Source organism: Halichoerus grypus, chromosome 9 (genome assembly GCF_964656455.1).
Source record: "Halichoerus grypus chromosome 9, mHalGry1.hap1.1, whole genome shotgun sequence".
NCBI lineage: Eukaryota > Metazoa > Chordata > Mammalia > Carnivora > Phocidae > Halichoerus > Halichoerus grypus.
In genome coordinates this window covers 80,406,408-80,426,827 of record NC_135720.1, presented here as the reverse complement: position 1 = coordinate 80,426,827, position 20,420 = coordinate 80,406,408, and the positions used below count along the sequence as shown (strand labels likewise).

The 20,420-nt window shown below is 39.0% G+C and overlaps 1 protein-coding gene across 8 annotated transcripts in view; it reads right to left on the bottom strand.

Annotated features, from left to right (window-relative positions):
* Positions 1-20,420, bottom strand: part of FILIP1 (filamin A interacting protein 1) — a 274,497-nt gene that overhangs the window by 94,465 nt on the left and 159,612 nt on the right. For all 8 annotated transcript variants that reach the window (XM_036094072.2, XM_036094073.2, XM_078055077.1 and 5 more), the window contains one exon: positions 15,556-15,837. In XM_036094072.2, coding sequence (XP_035949965.2) covers positions 15,556-15,837 — 282 coding nt within the window. The remainder of the gene's footprint in view (positions 1-15,555; positions 15,838-20,420) is intronic.

Sequence of the window (20,420 nt, the reverse complement as noted above, 5' to 3'; positions counted from 1 at the left end):
TTTAATGTAAAATTTTTTAAGTATATAAACTTTAGCCCTAGAAGCATTTTATGTTTGACCTGTTTTTTGGATTTACTAAATCAGAACATGACTCCATCCATACACTTGTCTTGTCTTATAATTACAACATGATTCCTGAACGTGTAATTACAATAAGACTCTACCACCTTGTAAGAGATACAAGAATGACACTCTATCAAAATATAAAAATCTCTGAACACCTGGACAGAACGGAAGTCCTCTCCCATAAAGTCCTTGAAAAAAACATGTGCGCAAGTTACAACGAGTAATGGAATAAGCTTTTAAGCATTAGCCTAACAGTAGGTATTTGTATGGAGCAGTGGTTTCCTTGCCTAATGACCTTCACTGGATGTGGAAACAACATTAAAAGTAAAGTAGGACAAAAATCAATAAACAAAATCAATGCACTGCTCCCATCAGCCAACCTGGAACATGTGAAATATTAGTACCTTTTTCTTTCAAATCATTTGCATAATACATAATGAAACAGAAGAGTCCCCAGGAAGAAGAGGCTGTCGACACTATTTTAACACAGGAAATGTTCACGGGACTGCGGACATGTCGGTAGGGCAGGATCACAGATGGAGGGACTGCAGGGAAAGACGAGGCTGGAGTGGTGAGCGGCTGCCAGTCCGTGAAAGCCTCTCAGAGCCATAGGGAGCCTCTGAGTATTTGAAGCCGAGGAAAGACGCGATTGGTTTGCATTTTAAAAAGCAGACTCTGGCTGTGATACGGAGAATGGTGGGTGACAAGACCACAGGAAGGCAGTATCGGTTAGGGGGCTATGGCAATAAACCATGTGAAAAGTCGTGAGGACTCCCGAAGTGAAGCAAAGATGGTGGAGATCCCGTCTCTCCAGCTACGTGAGGTCGGGGACCCTGTGGCTTATTCTTTTCCCTCGCATTCCTTCCACTACCTAGCCGTCATTCTATAATCGCCTGTCAAGGATTCCCTTGTCACTTGCATCAGCTACCATGCGGCGGTAGATAATCAATGGGAATGACCAGACTGTTACTCCAGTGTTTGCTGCAGGTAGGCAACAGTGTGATATCTGTGAGGATCATTGCATGAGACAGTGAGACTCAGGGGGAGATGGGATCTTGCAGCCACCTGCATCTTGGCTCACAGGTGAAGAAGGGAAATAGCCCTCCCCTCTGTCCCTTCCCACTTAAGCAATTATAGCTCTAGATAGAAAGAAAGGAAGTGCAATGTTCACAGTTTCCTGTGTACAACTCTTCAGTGACCCCCAGAAGTGTCTCTCAGTCAGAAGTTTTTTTTCTTTTTTTTTCAGGAGAGGTCTTTGTCCAGGTATTTTGCAGTCAGCATACCTGGCACTTCAAGCTGACGTGTTACGCTGCAATCACCTATAAACGAGTTGTGTCGGATATTGCAAAGAAAACAAATGCTCAGGGCTCAAGCTCTGTATGCAACAGTGCACTCAAATGACTGTCCTTTGTAAACACAAAGCCAGGGACTTACATTCCATTAAAGAAAAAAAAAAAAAGACGTGCATATTGATTGCTTCAGAACGTAGTTCACCTTCCTCATTGCTTTGAGGTTAAGAAAAAAAATTGTTAATTACAAAAAGTATATATACAGCGAAATACACACACACATACATATATATTACATATATATCTATTTGTATCATATATACAATTTTTTTCACTAGTTTAAGATGGCAGGTACTATAATATACCATCTCAGGGCAGATCCATTTAACATTCAAAAACAGTAACACCACAGTTCAAGGGACATTCACTTTCATTGGTACAAGTTTGGTTTTGAGTCCATCAAACCATTTTTTTTTTTTTTAGATTGTATTTATTCATTCGACAGAGAGACACAGAGAGAGAGGGAACACAAGCGGGGAAGCGGGAGAGGGAGAAGCAGGCTTCCCACAGAGCTGGGAGCCTGATGCGGGGCTCGATCCCAGGACCCTGGGACCATGACCTGAGCCGAAGGCAGATGCTTAACCGACTGAGCCACTCAGGCGCCCCTCCATCAGACCATTTTTAACATTTGCTTAGGAACATCCAAACCCTTGGTTTATTGCTGGTTTTCCTCACAAATTAGCTATTCCCCACAAAGCCATGAACTTGCAAATGTGCTTTTATTATTACAACTTTAAAAAGGCGGGGGTAGAGCAGAGTCTGCTAAAATTTGTGCACATTGTTTCTTGTTTCCTTTCAGACCCTCAATCAGGAAATGTTTAACGTGGGAGTAAGTCTTGTTAGAGACTAATGACTGCTGTTTGGAAAAGTCGATAAAAGTTCTTTCCTGCCAATACAAACTTATAAATTGTCGAAGCACCAGCCGGTGCCCACAGGTAGGATTACATGTTAATTGAAAAACCAAGGGACAATGTGCTTCTTGAATCAGTTTATACCCTTTCTCTCAATTATGCATTAATATCACAGGGAAATGATTTCAAAATTTTTCATCAGCACCCTGCTTTCTCTTTTAAATACAGACATATTTTTCTGTTGACAGCTCTATGATATGAGTCTCTCTGAGCCTGTCGTGTGTTTCGAGGTTAGTCTATGACTGGTTGACATGATGCTTATGAAGTCAGATTTCAAATCCCACCTGGGCCAATTAGCTTTGCAAAGAAAAATATTCCACATTGTGCCTGCACTCTTAACCCCACCTGGCAAACCCGAGGCTGCCACAGGTCACAAGAGGTTCAGAACAAACCCTTCATTATCACTGTACATGGAAAGGTCTCCTGAGGATCACTGGGACCGAAACAAGGGAAGATCATGAGGCAGTGCCGAAAAAAGGACCATTCTTTATCTACTAAGTCTTTGCCCAGTGACTTTCAGGAGTGTCCCTGGAACTGCTCAAAAGAGAGAAGGGAATTAAAAAGAGGTAAAGGCTAGCCTGGGAATTTGTAAACAATGTCAAGTTGCTAGCAGTTATAAGTAGTGCTTGTACAGAAACATCTCAGTAATTTGGACACCATCAATTCAAATTCACCATGGTCTAGATATGTAATTCTGCATTTTACTCTTAAAAACATTTAATAAGAGGTGCCTGGGTGGCTCAGTCCGCTAAGCTTCTGCCTTCAGTTCAGGTCATGATCCCAGCGTCCTGGGATCAAGCCCCACATTGGGCTCCCTGCTCAGCAGGGAATCTGCTTCTCCCTCTGCTGCTCCCCCTGGCTTGTGCTCTCTCTCTCTCTCTCAAATAAATAAATAAAATCTTAAAAAAAAAACATTTAATAACTATAAAAATGTTTTATGTGGCTTAACAGTATAAATCAGAAAAATGAACCTAGGGGTGCCTGAGTGGCTCAGTGGGTTGAGCAGCCGACTCTTAATTTCGGCTCGGGTGGTAATCTCAGGGTCCTGGGATTGAGCCCCAAGTCCGGCTCTGCACTCAGCAGGGAGTTTGCTTGAGGATTTTCTCTCCTTCTGTCCCTCCCCCCACTTGCATTCTCTCTCTCTCTAAAATAAATAATCTCTAAAAAAATAAGAAAGAAAGAAAAAAATACACCTTTTTTTATTTTTAAAGATTTTATTTAGGGGCGTCTGGTGACTCAGATGGTTAGGCATCTGCCTTCAGCTCAGGCCATGATCTCCAAGTCCTGGGATCGAGCCCTACATCAGGGTGTGCTCTCTCTGCATCTCTCTCTCTCTCTCTCAAATGAATAAATAAAAACATCTTTTAAAAAAATAAAGATTTTATTTATTCATTTGACAGAGAGAGCACAAGCAGGGGGAGGGGCAGAGGTAGAGGGAGAAGAAGGCTCCCCATGCAGGGCTCAATCTCAGAGCCCCATTAAGCAATGGCATTGGCATTAGTCACAACTGGACTCATTACAAGTGATTCTATGGTTCAGTTTGTTATAATCCTACTGAGGCGCATGAAAAGAAAGCAAGATGCAGGCGAGGAGATGAGGCAGTCTACTAAAAAAGAACCGAACCATCAACTCATGATTTAGAGAACAAAAAAATTATTCCAAGTTGTAAATTTCAAAATCTGTTGCATTGTATGGAAAAAGTTCTGTTGGCAAATAATAGATGCTTCTTCTCCTTATCTGTGGGATAGTTTTCTCTTGCCAGTGAGTTTGCTCTTCCATTTTAGTTACAAAAATAATAGCGGCCTATTATTTTTCTGGCAGACGAAAGGCACTGGCTTTGGAGTCAGCAAGGCATAGTACATCCTACTAGGGCATCCTTGGGAGAGTTCACTCAAACCATCAAAGCTTCCATTTGCTCATCTAACTTTTTAGGGCTACTGTGATCATTCAATAAAATAATGAAGATGCTGCTCTAGAGTAGGCAGCACAGGAAGGACACATGGGCAATATAGACACAATTATATTTCTTTTGCCATTTATTTGTTTTGTTTTTTTAACTTTGTGTTATGGGAAAGTTTTACCCATACACCAAAGGGAACAAACGAGTATAATGAACCACCTAGCTATCTCCTCACATACTGTTTTGGGGGGGTGGGAAGAGGCTGGAAACTTATTTTAAAGGAAATTCCAGATATCTCATCATTTCACCCAACAAAAAAGAGATTATGAGGACAGTGTCTTCAGGGTAGGGTACAATCTGATTCCCGGTTGAGAGATAGTTCTGCCACTAATATTGGCCTAACATATCCAATAAGAAAATACATAAACTGAGGCAGGGAGTAAAGTGCCATGACAGGTAGAAAACGAAGCCAAAATTTTCACTGTCACCTGACATTTCCTTGGAATATACTCACTCTTGGTCACTATGGTGAAGACCAAGCTCTACTTTTAGAAAAAATTAAAATGGCAATCTACTTTTGGCTTCATAAAAAAAAATTCATATTAACCAAATGGAACTACAAAGTAATTTCCAAAAAGCACCTATCAAGTGCTTCCTAGATAAAGTCTGTCCTCTAGGAATTTGTAGTATAAAATAGTTCTTGAAAAACAGAAAGATTTGGAGAAGTTCTGTTAAAAATAGTCAAACAATATAGAAAATGATGGAGATAAATTTACCTCTGTAAGAATATAGGTAGGGCAGAGGGAGAGAAGGGGCATAGGTATATAGTCAGAAGATTTTTCAAAAGGGGTCCTGAATATTCCATGTCCAGATTCCCTGGGAGACAGAGACTTTGCTGACAATAATTCCCTGTCTAAAGAGCCCCAGGGGCTTTGATCAGTCTTGGTTCTTTTATGTGGAAAGTTTCCAAGCCCCTACAAGCTGGTGATAAAGAACGCAGGAGAGCTAGTGGGGAGAGGAGGGAGGGAGATTGGGGATGGGCGCGGGAAAGGTAAAGAGTGTGCAACTTAGTCCGGGAAGGGGGAAGAATCAAGTCAACAGAACTGGCCTTGATAAAAAAAAAAAGGATACTTCTCTCTTAGTGAGGGGGAAGGGGAGAAATGGAAGGCAAGGAATGGAAATTTCTGGAATGGAGAGAGGTTGAGAAGACCTTAATGTCCTAAGTAAAATAGAAGATCAAAGTATCTGTGGGGAACAAAGGGAACAAGGATAGGATGGGGATTATGAGAAAAGTCTGTCTCTAACATGGACAAACCCGTTTAAGTGTTGCCTCCAAAAATAAAACAAAACTAAACAAAAGTCTTCCCTACCCCTTACTATTCCCTTAGATCCGGCCCTGCCATCATTCTCTATCCACAAACTTCTCAAGAGTAAAGTTTACCCAAGCACTCCTGGACGTCAGCAATCTGATATCAACACTTACCGTTCCTTTGAAAATGTACCTTTTAAATGCCAGCTCAATAAATGGCTTGTTCTCAGTTTTTATCCTCCAACTTTTCAGCAACACTGAGAACTATAAATGTCTTCTTCCTGAGAGTCTCTCCTCCATTGCATCCACGGTACATCGTGGTGCTCATCTGTCTTCCTTTCTCTTTACCCATGTCCTCTACTCCTCTTTGGCCAGTTCTTTTCTCTCTCCCCACCCTTAATGCAGGGTGTTTTCTAAGGGTCTGTCTTTGGACTTGACTTTTTTCTTTTATTCTGTATCCCTACAGTCTCCTCAGATGACTGCCATGTTTGTTACTCTATATCCGTGCTGTTGATAGAGTAGCCACTGGCCACATGTGGCTATTTAAATTTAAATTATTATTAAATATAATTTAAAATTCATTTCCTCAGCCATATTAGACATATATCAAATGTTTACAAGCCACATGTGGCTAGTGGCTACCATACAGGACAGCACAGATAGAGAACATTTCCTTCTTTGTAGAAAGTTCCTTTGGACACCACAGGTCTAGATCTCAGCCCTCCCTGAGGTAAGATCTTCTGCCCTGGCAGTATTCTACCTGACAACTCTCCTAGAAGTCCTTCTAGAATCACAAATTCATTATCCATCAAATCTTACTCCATTTAACATATATTTCTCATAATAGTTTTCTGTATAAGCTCTAATTTTACTTTAAAAAGTCTCCATGTAATAAGACCACATGTCCAAATAATTAGGAAATATTTACATAAGTAAATTGGATATTTAGGTATAATTTTGCCCACTAAAGTAATAGAGATCGTTTTCATTAAGAAAAATATAAACTACAGCCATGTAGGGGGGAAATCGCCATCTTCTACATAGTACCTATATAGTATTTTCCCATGTTTAGAGTGTGATAAAATAATAAATAGATTTATTTATGGGGCATTTTCTCTATTATATCTCAATAAAACCAAGGTTTTCCCCTATAGTGTCAATGAGTACACTATTCTCACTGTAAAGAAACCAACTTTCTGATTCTATTAGGAGCACTAAAAATATTCCGCCTGAACAATGAAAATCAGACACCAATACTCTTTGCCAAAAGACTGACAATGCTACTGGACACATGAGATTCTGAAGCATCGTATTCAACAAAGAATCAGATCTGGTCCTGATTTTAATCAGAAAGCAACCTGTCTCTTTCTGCCTCCTAAACTTAGCAAAGACATACCATTCTCAGCATGCTGACCATTTTGGTGGTGTGAGGTTTCACTGGGCAGCCTCACTCAGGGTGACCTCAGCCTGAGATTCTAAACATGGAGTGTATTAAGTGCAGGTGAGTCATCAATTTAAAAAGCCATACAGAGTAACTAAAAGCCTCATTCTTTAGAAGTACAGAGATTCCACAGAAGGCCTTCCCATGTGACAAATGGAACTCACTTAGGAAAAGAAAAGCCATCTCTAAAGAAAGAAGTGATAAATGGTACCCCTGTAGGATAAGCCTATTGTGCTTGGTTGCACCAGGTAATTCCATCTGAACTGATTATCACCATCCCCAATGGAGTTATGACATCTCCTGCTAACGATGACAGAAAAGCAGAATCATAGTTTTGTAGTGGGATTTTAATTGTAAATATTCAGGACCATTACTGTTAATTCAATAGCATTGTGTATACTGTGATACTTCAACTTTCTCTATACAGTTCAAAGACATTAAAAAATTAATCTTATGGGTGTCTGGGTGGCTCAGTCAGTTAAGCGTCTGCCTTCGGCTCAGGTCATGATCCCAGGGTCCTGGGATCGAGTCCCGCATCAGGCTTCTCTCTCTCCCCCATGCTTGTGCTCTCTCTTGCTATCTCTGTCTTTCTCTCTCAAATAAATAAAATCTTTAAAAAAAATGAAATAAAATAAAATAGAACCTTAAAAAATAAAAATAAAAAATTAATCTTTTGACTGCCTCATAGGGCATATAGATATTAAAACATTCCAAGACTACTCATCAGTTACCAATACGCTAACAGTGATATGCCTAGCCCTTTTCTAGGTACAATGAGGCATGTGAAAGAAGCAGAAGACACAACCCCTTCCCTCAAGTTGTTTCAGACAACAGAGATAAGTAAGTACATAAAACACTTATAGAATGTGTGTTTATGGAATGCTCTGATTTACACTTATACCAAAACAAGGTGGGATTTCAGGACAGGAAAAAGACAAGTGTTGGGGAGCAATTATTTAGAAAAGTCTTCACAGAAGAGTAAGCCTTCAGTGGTCCCTAAAAGAAATATTGGTGGGGGGTTTGGAGGAGGAATGAATAGGCAGAACCCAGAGGATTTTTAGGGCAGTGAAAATACTCTATATACTATTACAACAGTGGCTACATGTCACTATATATTTTCCAAACTCATAAAGTACAACACCAAGAGTAAACCCTAGGGGCACCTGGGTGGCTCAGTCGTTAAGCGTCTGCCTTCAGTTCAGGTCATGATCCCAGGGTCCTGGGATCGAGCCCCACATTGGGCTCCCTGCTCGGTGGGGAGCCTGCTTCTCCCTCTCCCTCTGCCTGCTGCTCCCCTTGTTTGTGCTCACTCTTTCTCTGTCAAATAAATAAATAAAATCTTTATATAAAAAAAGAGTGAACCCTAATGCAAACTATAAACTTTGGGCGATTATGATGTGTCAGTGTAGGTTCATAATTGTAACAAATGTACCACTCTGGTGGGGGATGTTGATAATAGGAGAGGCTATGCATGTGTGGGGGCAGGGAAGTTTATGGGAAAACTCTATACCTTCCTCTCAATTTTGCTGTCATCCTAAAACTGCTCTTAAAAAATAAAGTCTCTAAAAAAAAAAGAGAAAAGACATATTAACCAGTACATGAGGGAAGTACAGTTTGGAGCAAGGACAAATACATGTCCTGAATCTTCCCAGAAAGCCCCAATTTTTGTCTTGTAATTACTCTCAAGGCAGGAGAAATATAAAGAAAGATAAGAAGAAGAAAAAAAAAAAACACTGTGATGCGGATAGTGTTTGAGATTGCATGTGCAAGTGTGTGTCAGGTTAGGGAAGGATGTAGAGACTGCCTGATTGGATAACAATGGTCATGTTAAGGAACATAAAAAATGAACAGCAATAGGAGCACTGGGTGTTATACGTAAAAAATGAACCATGGAACACTACATCAAAAACTAATGATGTAATGTATGGTGATTAACATAACTAATAAAATACAATTTAAAAAAAATGAACAGCAATAGCTAAGAGGGAGTCAGTTAGGAAATAGCTTCTGCAGACCAGTCTGATCAATGTAGCTATCAATCTGATAGGGTCTCAAGGCCTCCCGTAAATTCCTAAGCAACAGAATGACATGATCAGAGAAACACTTGAGAAAAAGTAGGCTGGCAGCAATGAAGTGTTGAGATCCTAGCCCCCAGCTCTCATATTTATTGTGATACAGACATGCTCTTCACTCTAAATCCTGCCATCAGCCTGGGAGGTTTCAACATTCTTGTGGGAGATTTTGCCACTATCCTAACTTTACCAATCCTTGATCTCATGAATTCTGATTGCCTTCGCTTCCACTCCCAGGCCTGTACATTAGTTAACACTGCACCACACAGAAAACTTAGATGTAAATAGCCCAACTTCAAGTCCCTCCAGCCCTCTCATGCCTGGCCTCCCACTGACCTGCTCATCCCTCCCCATATCTCTTCCTTGCTGGGTATTGTCTCACCGACTTTCTTCCACTTCTGTTCTTCCACTGCATCTACTTACACAACTGCAACCCTAGATTCAGTGCTGTAAAATCTATCTCCCCCTTTACACGCAGGCTTCTGAACACACCAGTGGCACTGCAGACACATGGCTTCTGCTGGTGAAATCTTAAACTTCACTTATTAATGCTCCCATTTGTCCACAATCACCTTCCTCTAACGCTCCCCTCAGCAGTGATATGGCATGTACATAATTATCCTTAAGGCCACCACCTGGGGGGCACCGGGGTATCTCAGTTGTTTGAGCATCTGACTCTTGATTTCAGCTCAGGTCATGATCTCAGTGTCCTGGGATCGAGCCCCATGTTAGGCTCTGTGCTCAGTGGGGAGTCGGCTTGAGGCTTCTCCCTCTCCCTCTCCCAGTGCCCCTCCCCCCACTTGTGCACACGCATGCGCGCACATGCTCTCGCTCTCAAATAAATCTTTAAAAAACAAATATAAATAATAAAAACCTTCCACTGACCTGAGTTTCCCACTAGCTACTATCCTGTCTTTCTTCTACTTTTTTATCCACAGTTATCCATCTAATAACATCTATATTAGCTAAGTGTAGTAATCACAACAACCCTAGAAAGTAGGAAGTGTTTCTATTGTACGGACAGGGAATAAACTGAGGCCCAAAGTCAACACTAATAAGGTTAACTGCCAAAACTTTTGGAATCTACAACATTCCCTCATTGGACTTGGCCTTCACACTGTTCTAACCTTCTATTTTTCAATAAGCTCATGTTTTACTTAAGCCCAAAAGTAGCAAAAAGCAACATAGTGTTTTCAAAGCAGGAGGTCAACAAATATACACTAAGGGTTTACTCTGCCAGGAAAATAATTTATAGTCATGCTAAAGAAAAGGGAAATTTGGCTTCTTTGACTATATCCAAAAAAAAAAAAAAAAAACCCAAAATCTAATTAACTTTTACCAAAAAATAAAAATAAAAACGATTTTCTAAATTCCTAGATTTTCAACAGAACATGTTATTCTGTTTGTTTAACTTGACTTCTCAAACCACTGAAAATAGGTTTAAACTCACTGAAACTGCTCTGGCAAATGTTCCCCATAACCTACAGATCCACAAACCCAAAGAACACCCTTCAGTCATATCCAACTGAAGCTTCCTGCTGATTTGACTGACATAATCTCTCTCTTCTTGACAATCTTGACTCCCTTGGCTTCTGCATCACTCCACTCTCCTGGGATCCTCATTCCTTTTGACTGTTTTTATTCATATGTCTTATCTGTAATCATATTGTACATCAGATTCAGGTGTAGTTTTATCTCCACCAAATACTTCTCCACTGAAGCAAGACTATTTACTGATGAATATAACCTATACTTTCCCACCCACTCTATGTTTGAATCTGTCTGTGTTGGTCCCTACACTCATTTCTACTTGTCCAAAACCTACCAATTATTCATGATCTAATTCTTTAGTGAAGCTTTTCCTCATCTCCTGAGATTTTCATAATCTTTCCCTCCTTTGTGCTCCCATAATTTGCATTGCAACTACCCAATAGAATATTCATTCTTGCATATTCTCATTTATCCTACAAGGTCAGGAGCTCTTTTTTTCACCATGACTGCTGAGGTACCCAGTGTCTAAAACCATGCTTAGCACCTAGTAGGACCTCATTAAATTTTAGCTATGAGTATTATTATTCATCATCTTTGCATTCTTCAGACCTCTAGCACAGTAATGTTTCTTAAATATTATAAAATCAATTTAGAACTAATTAATTAATGCCCTAAGAATGAATGAAATCTCTTAGTAAGAAAGGAGAGCAGGTAGAAGGCTCACCTACAGTAGGTGGTAGAGAGGTAAAGTGCGAAGTCAGCTTGAGACTCTCTCCCTCTCCCTCTGTCCCTTCCCCCCCCCCACCAAATAAATGGATGAATATTTTTTTAGAAAGAGAGAGAAGAAAATGGCTAGGAACTGCAAAAGGAGAGAATAGAGGAAACTTCTAGTAATCCACAGGGTCATGTTATCTATTTTGTAAGTATCTGAAAGATAACATCTTCTTCTGCCAGTTACATGGGACAAGGGTAGATTTTTCAACATGTGGATGATCCTGTCTCTGACTCAGCCTGCCAAACACCAAAGCCAAATGGACTGGTGGTGCATTATCTAGTCGTGTTAGCTAGATTTCCCTGAGCCTCCTTTTGCACAGGTAAAAGAGAACTAACTATAAGGACAAAGGGAAAAAATGATGAAAATTTTTTAGAGGTTAATTTTTTTAAAATGTATTCAAGTGGATATATCAAGAGGATTTACTATACAAAATAGCTAAATATTTTTTTGTATCAAGAAAAAGAATTAATTGGTATACTGTTTTTGAATCATTTTACAAGAATGGCCTTCTGCCAAGTTTTCTGTGTTATGGCTTTTTGATGTGAGTAACATTTCCTTTGAACTTTTGTTGTGTTTAGTACAGCCAAATCAACTGGCTTCTTTAAAGTGCTATTTTTGGACAAATACAAGGGAAAATTAATCATGGTGCCCAAGTGATAGTCTGGGTATACTATTTCATTATTTTCAGTTTAGTCTGGGAAGTATGTAACCAGTTTTTCACCCAGAGAGTAAAAATGTTCCAATTTATTAGAAAGTTCTTGTTATTGTAAGTGTCAATGACAGAAGAGTCATAATGGAAACCATCCCAGCTACTTCCATGCAGGCAATGCTGGCCAGCCATTGTGCTAAAATGACAGGCTTGCATTGGCTAAGGTGTGGCTTGAAAGGTCTGGAAGATGTCCCTCTCTAAGACAAAGGTCATGACACCACCAGTTCCTAGACAAGACTCTTTAAAATGCAAAAATCCTTGAGAATGGCAACTCCATGACTAATACATATCCTCTAAAGTTGCACTTCAAGAGTTCACTCTGTACTTGGACTGGCAAGCAAAACAGCAAATTTGCAGATTTTGCAAAGAGCCAATGCTAACAATAAAGGTCATGCTGTTTTAATGTTGGCTCAACAAATTCCTATAGATCACACAACAGATTCCTTAGGTGGCAGGCCATTGGTACCAGAAAACACATAATTGTTTATAATGTCCAAAACCCTGGATATGGAGGTAGAGATAATAAGAGAGATCAAAAACGAGTCTGAGAAAGGGAAAACTGACATGGAAAGTTCAAGTGAACTCCCATCTCCTCCTTGTCCCCCAAGTCATTTCCCCGGTACATCTCCTACAGGCAGACTTGATCTCAGTCTATCTCTCCAATATTACAAGCCCTTTTTTCTTTGTGTCACCCTACTTCTTTTAACCAGCAGTTCCATTCTCCCCAAGGCTAAGCTGCTGCACAACTCCAGGGCACAACCCTCATAGGGTAGTGAATATGAAGCCCCCCAAAGTTGTGCAGGGCCCAGCCTGTGACCATGTGGCACCCCTGCCCTCCACCATGTTTCTCACTATCCAGATCACACCAAACTTCAAGACTCAGATCATACACTTCTACCGCCTGGATGTGAAAGAAACCTTCCACAATTTCTCTAACCTAAAAAATGGTTTTGGCCCTGGAGTTCACACTGGGAGTCTTCTTGAAAGAAATTCTCAAGATGAAGAAGAAATACAAAGGTCCTGGATCTTACCCTTGAACATCCCCAAGTGTAAATAATATAATGAGAGGGACATTGAACTGAGAGACAGGGAATTTGGATCTAGAGCAAATGTTAACTAAACTGCTGTGCAACCTTGGGAAAGTCACATAATTCATCGGAGTGTCATTTCACATTTGTAATATAAAGGAGGTGGAAAAGACACCTCAAAGATGCTTGTCGGCCCCAATGTTTTATATAACCTTGGAACACTAGCTCCAGAGGAAGGGTATTTGAGTCACATACAGCCACCCCATAAAGGGAGGTAATCAGTGGTCTCTGAAGGTCTGGGAGACAAGTCACTAAATGTTCATAAATGTCAAGCCAAATGGCATACAGGCCTTACCTCTCGAGGCATAGCCTTGCCTCTCTTCACAGCACTAGATCTTTACATAGCTTTTTTTCACATCTCTAGTCTGGCAAACCTGGCACACAGCTGCCACATTTTCACCAGCCCACTCATAGTTGCTAAAGGCAACTGCCTCCCACGCTTAGCTACAGCACACACACCATCTCACGTGAGAATGCTAATAAAGGACAGGTTTCTGCTACAACAACATAGATCTACAGCTCCAAATACAGGAACACTCTTATTTTAAACAAACCTAATATGACACAATCTGCATTTGTAAGTACATACACTTATGTGGGTGCCTATAAATAAATGGGTGGATGGATGATTTGTTTTGCAAATGAATTCACCATGAAATTTCTTAAAATACCAGGTCCTTCATTTCTCTTTTCCTTCACTGCCTCCTCCACAAATATCTTATACTTTCTTACTTATTTATTGCTACTCAGGAATATACCTATTGTGTAAGGTAAGGTATCCAGTATTTATAAAGTTTAATGGAGAACAAAATGCATGTCTTTGGCACCTTCTGGCTATTTTCCTTAATGTTCTGGGTATGTGGCCTTATATTTTGCCTGCCTTGGCTCTGAAACTGTATCTGGCAATACCATGAGTATAAAAGTCACATGAATCTTAAATACCTTCCAGAGTCCACCATGATATAATAGCCTTCTACAGAAATTAAAATCTGGAAGAGCCACAGGCTTCATACAAGCCACCATGGTTGGAGAGAAGGGAGCTGATGGCCTTGCTTTGTGAAAACTTCCATGACAACAGTGTACCTTCCACTCAGGTTAGTATCTGTCAACTGAGGGCAGCTTAAAAAGTTAGACTAATATATTCTGCCTCCTTACACAATAAATGTTAATAGACAAAACATTAACCACCTTTCTGGGAGTGGTGAAGCTATTTCTAGTAATGGTGGTACTCTGGAAAATTTCACCTTTTGCTGTGAAATGCAAATGTGATTTTTCTCAGCCCATAAATGGTAAGCTCAATCATGTTTATTTGTTTAAAATTTGAGTTTTGTATGTTTTCTATTTCTCTTTTCCCCAGGGGTTTCCTTATCTGTATGCACACACAGATGAGAACAGGAACAGATCAGGCTAGCCCACCCTAGGTTAGGGTAGATTGCAAATAATATTTCTGATGCTAACAGCACCAAACAAAGGTTTCATCTCACGTGATTGTTAGCATTCCCCTCGAGGCTCAGGCAAGCTAAGAGCCTAACAAAAACAAAAAGGAAAACAGCAACTTCACTCTTAAGTCATACTCTTTTCCAAAAAGAAAAAAGTTATTTTTCCCCCCACTTTCAGAAACACAATTGTCCAGAGCTCAGAAACTCAAAAGAATCCCAACTCCCCCTTGGATCCCTAAACACAAACACTTAATGGGGGACCTGGTTCATGGAAGCTACAGAAGGATGGTGAGGATGGCAGTGGAAAGAGCACTGGACCAAGACTCAGGAAACCTAAGATGAGATCTGGACACAACCCACATTTTTTGTTGATAACAAATGAGATAATAGATTAAAAATGCTTTGTGAAAATATTACATCTTCACAATACAATGCTCTGCTTATTTGTGTGCATCTCAACTTGTAGGAAATTAAAGCTGAAAGTTAAGAAAAAATGAAAAAAAGAGTAAGGCTGCTCTAAACAAAGCTTTTTTTTTCTGTATTCTGTATTTTTCTGTATTTTTCCCTCTCTTTGTCTCTCCCTCTACTTCTTTATGTCCCTTTTACTCTACCTTTTAGAAGAAGGCAAAAGTAACCATTGATCTAAACTCTGTGCTCTAATAATCATGACTTTTCTATGGTTTTCAACCACAGTCAATGGCTAAATTAGATAACCTCACTGATTACTAAGCACAGGAGCCTGGGTTAAATTATTACCAAAATCATATCATGAAGAAACTTTCTGCTTCTAGAGAAGCTTGAAGTTGGAATCAGCATCTATTCTTTATTCATTCATTCAACACATATTTATTCAGTACAAACTTATAGCAGGGATTTAGAAATTAACAAGAAAAATATAACCCCTTTCCCCATGAAGTTCACAATCCAGTGAGGGAGACAGATTCATAGTCTCTCATTTTATAGCTTAGGAACTAGAGACAAATAGTTGAGAAAATTGGACTCTACCTGCAACTCTCCTTCCATTATACTGAGTAGCTGTATAAGGTCTTCTTTGGATAACTCCAAGGATTTCTTATTTTTTCGTTCACTTTCTCCAGATGATTTTAGGTGTCGTTTGACAGTTCCTGAGGCCATGACATCATCCTCCTTTCTGTTTGATTTGTTTTTCTTTTTTGCATCTTCTGAGAGACTTTTATCATCAGCATTGCTGATGATAGAGGACTTGGGGCAGGAGATATGCCCATTGGATGAACTTTCACCACCCTGATTTCGGGATCTCATTCCCACCTACAATACATGAAAAAAGATAAGATGTTGTTACTACCACTGAAATTATTTGTCTAACTACTTAGAAACTTTTAGCAGCTTCACAGAATCACCAATAAAGAAATACTGAAAGATCAGTCCTAGTTAGCTTCCTTATAGCTTTAATGAAAGTCATTAAAATCTGCAGGAAAATGCTTTGATGGTCTTCAGGAAAAAGTGAAAATGTGATTCTAACCTGATAAACATCTCAAACCAAATGACTAAGGTCAACACCAAGAGTTCTAAGTAGTGTCAATGGTATGTATCTTTGATATACTGGGATAATGGTATATAAACAGTACTTTACCTATGTGGCCTCCCACCCCCAAACATTACCCAAGTCTAATAATGAGAAAAACATCAGACAGACCCCACTTGAAAGACAGTCTACAAAATTGCTGACCAGTAATCTTTAAAGCTATCAAAGTCATCAAAAACACAGAATATCTGAAAAATTGTCATAGCCAAGAGAAACCTAAGGACACATGACAATTAAATGCAATATGGCATCCTAGGTGGGATTTTGGAATAGAAAAAAGACAGTATGAAGAAAAACTGAGAAAATATGAATAAAGCATGGGCTTTAGTCACTAATAATGTATCAATACTGGTTCATAAATTATAACAAATGTGCCATACTGGTACATACTGTACATAAGCTGTTAACTATAGAAGAAACTGGGTGTGGTATATATTGGAACCCTAGGTATTATGTTTGCAATAATTCTATGAATCAAAAGCTGTTGTAAAATAAAAAATTTATTTTAAAAAAATGATTCTAAATTAAGCCTATCAGAAAATTCAAACATCTGGGGCACCTGGGTGACTCAGTTGGTTAAGCATCTGACTCTTGGTTTTGGCTCAGGTCATGATCTCAGGGTCATGAGGTTGAGCCCCATGTTGGGCTCCATGCTAAAGGTGGAGTCTACTTGAGATTCTCTCCCTCTCCCTCTGCCTCTGTTTTTCCCCTCACTTGTGCACTCTCTCTCTCTCAAATAAATAAATAAATAAATAAATAAAATCTTAAAAAGAAAAGAAAATTCAAACATCAAACCCTGCCAGGAACCAGTTGGAAGTCACAATGTACAGAAAAATCCACATAGGGTGGAGAGGGCTTCAAATGGAGAGAGGAAAAGGGAAACTCAAAGGGAAGAGGGTGGTGTTGTTTTTAGTAATGTGGGATTTTGTTTTTCCATAATCTCTTTTTCAAAATGGGGGGAGGGGGGTGTGTTTTGTTTTATGTCAGTCATTTACAGTAATAAGAGCACAAAGAATTGGGGAAAACAGATCAATTTCAAAATCAAAAATTTTAAAAATATTTTGAGTTAAAATAAAGAAAAAAGACAAAGCAGCGGCTAATTTATCCCGTGGGGAGCACATTTGGGTCTTTCCATCATGAATGCTTTACAGATTCTCTGTCAGTCTCTGAGCAGAAGAACTTGACCAACAGGTATGTTACAAACAAACAAACTGAACTCAAACCCTAAGACTCAAAGTGCAAGAAAGAGAGCTCTAATTTCCTGGGGGCTGTACTACAAAATTTGCCTAAACTCTTAAATATAGTAGCTTAGAACATGAGATTATTTAAAACTCACAGTATAAATAGTCCTTCCCCTGAACAGCTAAGCAGCAAGATTTTCATTACTCATTCCAGATAAAATACAGAAACTTGTTTTCTGAAAGTAAATTTCCTTTATGAACCCAACCATACTTAAGAAACCACGGAAAGCTTTTCAAAACACTAGGTTTATAATAGAAAAATAAATACAGTGTGATGTTTCCTTTCAGATAGTGCATATTCAATTCTTCCAACAAATCTTTAAATCTACATTCATGCTCCTTTTTTGAACTGAACTCTTATAACCAAATGGACCCTTTTGTGAGTGTGTGAACTTTCTTCAGCACCCTAATTTTGAACAATATAAACTGAAAAAGTGATCCTTAACACTGGCACCCTATTTTCTGGTTCACTCAGTGATTAGTTCTTGAAATTTTAGAGCATCTTTTCTGCTTCCTTGGTGAAGAAAGAATAGATGTGTCTTTGTAATGGAAGCCAGAGCACTTCAGAGCAGACCTACTATACTTTATCAGTTTGTTGTGGGCAGAGAGGGCTGACTTAAGCCCCAGTCAAAAAAAAAAAAAAAAAAAAAAGCGATAAATAGAAAGTTTTGAAGGGGAGTAAAATATGCTTTTTTGGCATATTGATTATTTAAGAAATAATAGACACAGGTGAAGTTCTGAAAACCGAGTAGAAATTACCCTTTGGTATGAAATAGTAAATTTATAAGGAAAATCTCCATTTGTAAGGGTGTCTTCTTCTTCGTACCAGAAAGAAAAGAATGACTAAATTTCTGGAAACTCTTCTTAGCAGAGAAGGTAAGGACTTAAATCTGCACAACACTTTACTCTTATTTACTGTGCTTTTCCTGGTAACCTCCCACAACTGACTCCCTACCCCCAACATCTTCTTTTGTATTTAGCTGAAGATGATATTAAGGTGATGGCTTGAGCCATTTCTGAGAATTCCTCTCTCATGTATAGAAGAGGTATACATGTTTTAAACTTCTGTTTGTTTTTCTCCTGTTAATTTGTCTTTTTGTTGCGGGGGGGGGGGGGGTGTCTCAGCCAAGAATCCAGAAAGGTAGAAGGAAAACTTTTTCCTCCCCAACAATTTCAAATTTAACTCTTGAATTTTACACATCATAATTAAGACATGGGCTCCCCAAACTGAATTGTGACTCCCTACAACTCCATGCCTTTTTACCTGAAATAATTTTCTCTATAAGATCTTAAGGCTCTTTGGGATGGTGCATCAAATATTGATTTGACAACTTCAATTTAGATCATGCATTAATAAAATTCCAGACAATAGTAAGGTGGTAATGTTTTAAACTTAGTCATACATGGCCTTAATCATATACAACATTTGTATTTGACTGTAGCATGTGTTTGTGTAATATTTCCCTGGACTTTTTATATCTTTTATGGGATCTTCAGCATTTGGGTATTCCTAAATTAGAAAAATGCCTAACTAACTATGTTATATGCATTTACTCAACCGTATTTACAAACACACAGAGGGGTGCCTGGGTGGCTCAGTCGTTAAGCGTCTGCCTTCGGCTCAGGTCATGATCCCAGGGTCCTGGGATCGAGCCCCGCATCAGGCTCCCTGCTCCGTGGAAAGCTTGCTTCTCCCTCTCCCATTCCCTCTGCTTGTGTTCCCTCTCTCCTGCCTCTCTCGCTCTGTCAAATAAATAAATAAAATCTTAAAAAAAACAAAACAAACACACAGAAAGTGACATTTAATTAGTGCAACTCTTTTTATAGTTAGTACTTTCTAAAACTTTCAGTCTGATGCATTTTTAGGTAAATCTTATTGTAGTATTAATAGCTTTTGTGGAATTAATGGAATTATATTAGTTAATTAGTATTGATTATAGAATTAATTGATTACAGAATTAATTACTTTCACAGAAAAAACATATTTTAGAATTATCTAATTATTTTATATCACTAATCAGCTCAAAAGCTTGAGTTCCCTATTCTCTTCCATGTTATTTCACTTTGATAAAAATATCTCATGTGCTAGACCATGATGTTAATTCTTAGGAAATATTTTTCCTCCGTGACACTGAAATTTCACATTAATTGCTTTTCCTTTGACATGTGCACGTGGATTTTAGTACTTTCTTGGTGATCCAAATAGGGTCTACTATCTTTATCTCCACAACAAAGTCAGCAATCAGTGCCTTTTCTATCTCAGCAATGTAAAAGTACTCAGAGATCACAAACTAGCCAAGAAATGTTTTAGGACGGAAGTAGACACCATATACAAAAGTGAAAGACATATTCTCAATAGTGTAATCAAGTGTGCAGTCAATAATGTCCACTTTATTTATTTATTTATTTTTAAAGTTTATTTTTTTTAGTAATCTTTACACCCAACGTGGGCCTCAAATTTTCAACCCCAAGATCAGGGGTCACATGCTCCTCAGACTGAGCCAGCCAGCACCCCAGTAATGTCCACTTTAAACTACTTTATTTTGGGGGTGCCTGAGTGGTTCAGTTGGTTAAGTGTCTGCCTTCAGCTCAGGTCATGATCCCAGGGTTCTGGGATCGAGCCCTGCATCAGGCTACCTGCTCAGTGGGGAGTTTGCTTCTCCCTCCTCCCTCCCTCCCTCCTTCTCTCTCTCTCTCACTCATTCTCTCTCTCTCAAGTAAATTAATCTAAAATCTTTAAAAAAAATAAAAAATAAACTACTTTATTTTGAAGGAAGAAAATATCAAGACAATAATGACTTCCATGTATCACATTTAATGACAGCCATACTCTTCCTTATTCTAATAGCTATCAAGTTTCTTTTTTCTTAATTTTTTATTTAAATTCAATTTAATTAACATATATTATTAGTTTCAGAGGTACAATTTAGTGATTCATCAGTTGCATACAACACCCAGTGCTCATTCCATCAAGTGCCTCCTTAATGCCCATCACCCAATTACTCCATCCCTCCACCCACCCCCCCTCCAGCAACCCTCTTTGTTTCCTATAGTTAAGAGTCTCT